Here is a 7094-nt window from a genome sequence, read left to right on the forward strand (position 1 = left end):
GCTCAACACGGATCCGAGCCCGGATCCGTGTGTACAAGATGGATCTGACCCCTCGTCTGTACTTCTGGCGGAGTGTATCCAAGGTCAGGACGATCCGACCTCGGATCCATCATGGGAAGTCCTCGGATCTACTGATCCAAGTTCGGATCAAGTTTCAGCCCTCGGATCCGAGGCTCGGATCTGCCTCTATCCTCAGCAAGTGGCACAGCCGTTTTTCTTTATCTTTCTCACAACTTTTCCAGCTATTTTGAGGGACAGAAATCGGTGGCACATGCTTCTGCAACAAAAGAGAAGACCAAATGAGTGTAGACAAAAAAGAAACATCATATCTTTGACTTCTTTTTACAAAATCTGAATGGAGGAAATTATGAAGTGAGAGGAATGAAATTTCTACCATTTTTTATGCAGAAACACAGAGGAGGAGCGAGGATTACCATACGTAGCTAGTTTTCCTTCTTGTAACAAGTTTTCTCTCTAGCTAAGAGTTCTTGGAGAAGCATTTGGAGTTTTCACTTGTAACCATCTTGTGCAAGAACATAGCAGGAATTGGAGGGCTTCACCATCAATTGGCTAAGCTTTCTTTTATCTTTCTTGTACTTGTACTTCATGATGTTTTGCATTAATAAACTTGTGAGTTTGATTGTTAAATCATTCATGAGTAGCTAAACTCCTTAATCTAGGGAGTAGATGAAACTTATGGCTAAATAATACTAATTGAATGTGATTTACACTTGTTATATCTTGTATTAACTTGTCTACTTGTGTAGCTGTGATTACTTGTTATTGATTGATCACCAATAGCATGTTTATGGTGTTATTATTCAATGAGAATTGGTAGTAACAATGGAAACACATGAGTAGAGCTTAAGTTGTATGTTCATGAAAATAGAGATACACTTAAGTGGATTACTTAACATTTCATGAAAGAAAACAGAGTAGTGGTAGTATTTTACCATGAAAATAGGGAAAACTGAACTACTCTAGGCCATTTCATCAGGAGAATGAGATTTGGTAATCTTGGAAATGAATCTCTGGTTAAACAAGAATAATAACAAGAGGTAAATCCATTCATTTGTGTTGATTATGCCATAAGTGGAATTTACATCCCTAGAGTCTTTCTTGAGTAAGAATTCTTCATTTGCATTTAGCATTTGTTAAACTAGATTTGCAGATCATATTTGTAGATTATAGCAATAAACTTTCCCTGCTCAAATTCATTGTAAGTCTAAATAATAGAGAAAAATAAGGGTCTAGTACTTGTTTCAATTGCTCCTCGTGGGATTGACCCGATACATACCCTACATTACAATTGCGACTTGTATACTTGCAGTCCAACGGGTGTAAAATCGGAATTAAACTTGCATTGATATAAAAATCCCGTCAAGTTTTTGGCGCCGTTGCCGGGGAGCGGCAATATTAGGGCCTAATCATCTCTATTAATTTAGATATTTTCATTGTTTTTATTCAAGTTGTTGAATTAAAACTGCAAAATTTCTCTTATTTTTTTTGTTGTGTATGCACCGGGCGTCTCGAGAAGTTGCACTTTTCGATCCAGAAATTGAGAGGACATTACACAGACAAAGGAGGAACACACTACTGCAAGAGGAACAAGAGATTTGGCAACCAATAGAGGAAATCTTAATAGAGCTTCCATTTGAAGAAGAAATGGCAGAAAACGAAGCAAATAGGCGAGTTCTACGAGATTTTGCTCTACCAGGAACACAAGAATCTCAAACGAGTATAACAAGGCCTACGGTAAATTTTAACAATTTTGAGATTAAACCATCACTTATCCAAATGGTTCAACAATCTCAATTTGGAGGTAATGCAGTAGAAGATCCTAATACGCACTTAACTACATTCTTGGAAATTTGTGATACAATTAAAATGAATGGAGTTAGTGATGATGCTATAAAGCTAAGATTGTTCCCATTTTCATTGAGAGATAAGGCCAAACTTTGGCTACACTCTCATGCTCTTAATACTTTCACCGGATGGGATGATTTATCAAGAGTATTCTTAAATAAGTATTTTCCACCAGGTAAGACTGCTAAACTTAGAATGGATATCACTAGTTTTAGTCAATTGGAAGGTGAATCATTATATGAGGCATGGGAAAGGTTTAGAAATTTGTTTCGGAAATGTCCACATCATGGACTGCCGAAGTGGTTAATCATACAAACCTTCTATAATGGTTTAGCTTTTTCTACTAAAACAATGATCGATGCAGCTGCAGGTGGAGCTTTAATGGGTAAATCACCCCAAGAAGCTCAGAATTTGATAGAAGAAATGACTGCAAATAACTATCAATGGGCCAATGAAAGAGGTAATACAAGACGTCACGCAGGTATGATAGAAATGGACACTCTCAATATGCTGAGTGCTCAAATGAATAATGTGATGAAGTTGCAAAGTAGATAAGGTGGAGTTGGTCTAAGTTCATCTAATGCACATGTAGCGTGTTGTTCTATATGTGGAGGTGAACATGATACTAATGAGTGTGCTGATTCTGAGCAGGTACAATTCGTCAATAATTACAATCGTAATACTCAAAATAACCCCTACTCGAATACTTACAATCCAGGGTGGAGAAATCATCCAAACTTTGGATGGAAGAATCAAGGAAATCAACCAAGGCCAACCAATCCACCGGGGTTCCAATCAAGGCAACCACAAGCTGAAACTAAACCGGGTTGGGAGATTGCAGTGGAAAAACTTGCTAAAGTTACCGCGGACAGATTTGAACAAGTAGAAGGGAGACTGGATCAACTCACTACAATGTACAGGAATGTAGAGGTCCAAATTGGTCAAATTGCTAGTTCTTTGAATAATCGAAATCAAGGAGAATTACCTAGCAAAACAGAGGTCAATCCTAAGGAGCATGTCAAAGCCATTACTCTTCATAGTGGTAAGCAATTAGAAGATCCTCTTGTGATGGAAGTTGAGAAAGATAAGAATGAAAAACAAGAAGAAAAGCAGAGGAACCAAGAGGCGATAGTAGAAGAAAATAGCCGGGAGAAATCAAGAGAAAATCAACCATCATCTTCCGCTACCATTCCAATACCTCCTGCGGTTCCATTTCCACAAAGATTAAAGCAAAATAAGTTTGATAAAGATTTTGAAAAATTTGTTAAACTTTTCAAACAATTGCACATTAACATTCCTTTTGCCGATGCTATTTTGCAGATTCCGTCTTATGCGAAATTTCTCAAGGAAATCATGACTAGAAAAAGAAAGTTGGAAGACTGCGAAACAATAGCATTAACGGAGGAATGTAGTGCAATTATTCAAAATAAGCTACCACCGAAGTTGAAGGATCCGGGGAGTTTTTCTATACCTTGCACCATAGGTAACGTTGATTTTTCTAAGGCATTGTGTGATCTTGGTGCTAGTGTATCATTAATACCTTTAACGGTGGCTAGACAATTGGGTTTGCATGAGCTTAAACGCACTAATATTACTTTGCAACTAGCGGATCGGTCTATTAGATATCCATTGGGAGTGTTGGAGAATGTATTGATAAAAGTTCAAAAATTTATCATTCCAGTGGATTTTGTGGTATTAGATATGGAAGAAGATATATCTATGCCAATTATTCTAGGTAGACCATTTCTAGCTACTGCAGGTACTATTATTGATGTCAAAAATGGCAAACTTAAGTTTCAAGTAGGCGAAGAAGTGGTAGAATTTAATTTGAATGAAATGAAAAAATACCCTTCTTTTACCGATCATGCTTATTCTATTGGCACAATTGATAAACTAACCCAAGAGATGAGTCAAGTCAACTTTGACTTAGATCCTCTTGAGTATTGTTTAATGAGTTTAGGTAAGCAAGAAGATGTTTGTAAAGAAATTGAAGAATTGGCCAAGTACTTGGATTTTCAAGCACCCTATAAAAGGGGTAATTTGTATGAAAGTCTTGGCCAAGGAAAAAGGTTTTCACAACCTTCAGAAATTGAACCTCCAAGGTTAGAGCTTAAGCCACTTCCAACTCATCTAAGGTATGAATTTCTTGGAGAAAATAGCACTTTACCTGTAATTGTTAGTGCTGACCTTGATGATGAGCAGTGTGCAAAGTTGTTAAGAGTTCTAAGAAGGCGTAAGAAAGCAATTGGATGGACAATTTCAGATATTAAAGGTATAAGTCCTTCTATATGCATGCATCGAATTTTATTGGAGAACGGTTGCAAACCAGTGATGGAAATACAAAGAAGACTGAATCCAAACATGAAAGAGGTGGTAAGAAATGAAATTCTTAAGTGGCTTGACGCAGGTATAGTTTTTCCTATCTCCGATAGTGTCTGGATTAGTCCAATTCATGTGGTACCAAAGAAAAGTGGAATGACTACAATCGTGGGTAAAAATGATGAATTAATTCCATCTAGACTTGTGGTAGGATGGAGAGTGTGTATTGATTATCGTAAGTTAAATACGGTAACAAGAAAAGATCATTTTCCCTTACCATTTCTTGATCAATTATTAGAGGGAATAGCTGGATATGAATTTATTATTTTCTTGATGGTTTTTCAGGATATAATCAAATAGCTATAGCTCCAGAGGATCAAGAGAAGACCACATTTACATATTCTTATGGCACTTTTGCCTTCAGAAGAATGTCATTTGGGTTATGCAATGCTCCCGCAACTTTTCAACGATGCATGATGGCTATTTTTTCTGATTATATTGAGAAAATTATGGAGATATTTATGGATGATTTTTCTGTGTATGGTTCATCTTTTGACCATTGTCTTCATAATTTGGAATTGATTTTGCAGAGATGTGAGGAAACAAATCTTGTACTGAATTGGGAGAAATGTCATTTTATGGTAAAAGAAGGAATTGTCTTAGGACACAAGATTTCCTCCATGGGAATTGAGGTGGATAAAGCCAAAATAGAAGTTATCGAAAAATTGCCACATCCAAGCAATGTCAAGGGGATAAGGAGTTTTTTAGGACATGCTGTTTTTTATAGACGTTTTATTAAAGATTTTTCTAAAATAATAAAGCCATTATGTGATTTATTATGTAAAGATACTCCTTTTCAATTTGATGACAATTGTTTGGTTGCATTTGAAAGGTTGAAGAAGGAATTGATTTCGGCCTCAATTATAACTTCACCCGATTGGTCACTATCATTTGAATTGATGTGTGATGTAAGTGACTATGCGGTAGGAGTAGTTTTGGGACAAAAGAAAGAAGGACGATTGCACGTCATTTACTATGCTAGCAAGTTACTAAACGAGGCACAACTCAATTATGCAACGACAGAAAAAGAGCTATTGGCAGTGATATTTGCTTTAGATAAATTTAGATCTTATTTAGTAGGATCTAAAGTTATTATATATACGGACCATTCAGCTCTTAAATATTTGCTACATAAGAAGGATGCAAAACCTAGACTAATTTGGTGGATTCTTTTATTGCAGGAATTTGATGTGGAGATAAAAGACAAAAAAGGATCGGAGAATCTAGTTGCAGATCATTTATCACGTTTGGAATATATCCCAATCAAAGATCAAGTTCCAATTCAAGAGAATTTTTCGGATGAGTTTGTCCTAGTACTTAGAAATTCTCCGTGGTATGCAGATTTTGCTAACTACTTGGTCAGTGGAGAGATTCAAAAGGGGTTTAATTATCATCAAAAGAAGAAATCCTTACATGATGTCAAAAGTTACTTTTGGGAGAAACCATTGCTATATAGACATTGTTCCGATGGTATGATACGTAGATGTATTCCTGAAGATGAGGTACGTAATGTTTTATATCATTGTCATAACCTTGAAACAGGTGGTCATTTCAGTACTTCAAAGACTGTGGCAAAGGTATGGCAATTAGGATTTTACTGGCCAACTATGTACCGAGATGCTAGGGAATATGTTAAAAATTATGATGCATGCCAAAGAACTGGAAATATATCTCGAAAAAATGAAATGCCCCTGTCTACATTCTTGGAAGTTGAATTATTTGATGTATGGGGTATTGATTTTATGGGACCATTTCCCAATTCTTTTAATAATAAGTACATCTTAGTAGCAGTGGATTATGTTTCTAAATGGGTAGAAGCAATCGCTTCACCTACTAATGACTCTAAAATTGTACTTAGATTCCTTAAAAATAATATTTTCAGTAGATTTGGTATACCCAAGGCCATAGTAAGTGATGAAGGGAAACATTTTTGTAACAAACAATTGGATTCCTTACTGTTTAAATATGGTTGTAGGCACAAGACATCACTTCCATATCATCCTCAAGCTAATGAACAAGCAGAGCTAGCTAATCGTGAGATAAAGCTCATTTTGGAGAAAACGGTGAATAAATCACGCAAGGATTGGGCGACAAAGCTAGATGACACACTATGGGCTTACCGAACGGCATTTAAGACTCCCTTAGGGATGTCGCCGTATCATTTAGTCTATGGAAAAACTTGTCACTTACCTGTAGAGATTGAACATAAAGCTTATTGGGCTATTAAAGCAATTAATATGGATTTTAATCTTGCAGGTGGAAGGAGATTACTTGAGCTGAGTGAATTGGAGGAACACCGGTTACATGCATACGAAAATGCCAAAATTTATAAAAAAATATCAAATATTGGCATGACAAGCACATTATTCCTAAACAATTTCAGGTAGGGCAAAATGTGCTTTTATTCAATTCACGCCTGAGGTTATTTTCAGGAAAATTGAAGTCAAGGTGGTCTGGACCATTTGAAATCACTCAAGTATTTTCCTATGGAGCGGTGGAAGTGACAAATTCAATAAATGAAAGGTTTAAGGTCAATGGACAACGATTGAAACCCTACTTGTCAGGTGAAATCGTACCCAAGGGGCTTATATGTCTTTTGGACGAGCCCTCTTCAATTTAAGAACCCTAATATGTGAGTCGAACCAACGACTATAAACAAGAGCGCTAATTGGGAGGCAACCCAATAATAATAGTATATTTGTGTGTATTTTTGTGTTTCTTTTATTTTGGTGTGATTTAATTGACTAATTAGATGTATTTCACTTGTTTGTAGGAAGTACGGGAGTTTTATCATCCATCTTGGAGGTGCATTTGAAGAACATGTGTAAAAATGGAGTTTTTCTTACCAA

The 7094-nt window shown here is 36.3% G+C and overlaps 1 protein-coding gene and 1 non-coding gene across 2 annotated transcripts; one reads left to right on the forward strand and one right to left on the reverse strand.

The window, feature by feature from the left end:
- Nucleotides 1–2052: 2052 nt before the first annotated feature.
- On the reverse strand, nt 2053–2159 carry LOC113767249. Its single transcript, XR_003467965.1, has one exon. It is a non-coding gene; the product is annotated as a small nucleolar RNA R71 (small nucleolar RNA).
- Nucleotides 2160–2778: 619 nt separating this feature from the next.
- LOC113766064 lies at nt 2779–3714 on the forward strand (the record flags this gene model as incomplete). The annotated part of the gene is made up of 1 exon (XM_027310290.1): nt 2779–3714. A coding segment is annotated over exon 1 (936 nt), but the record flags the coding sequence as incomplete, so codon positions are not given.
- Nucleotides 3715–7094: the final 3380 nt, after the last annotated feature.

Source organism: Coffea eugenioides, chromosome 3 (assembly GCF_003713205.1).
Source record: "Coffea eugenioides isolate CCC68of chromosome 3, Ceug_1.0, whole genome shotgun sequence".
NCBI classification, from domain to species: Eukaryota; Viridiplantae; Streptophyta; class Magnoliopsida; order Gentianales; family Rubiaceae; genus Coffea; species Coffea eugenioides.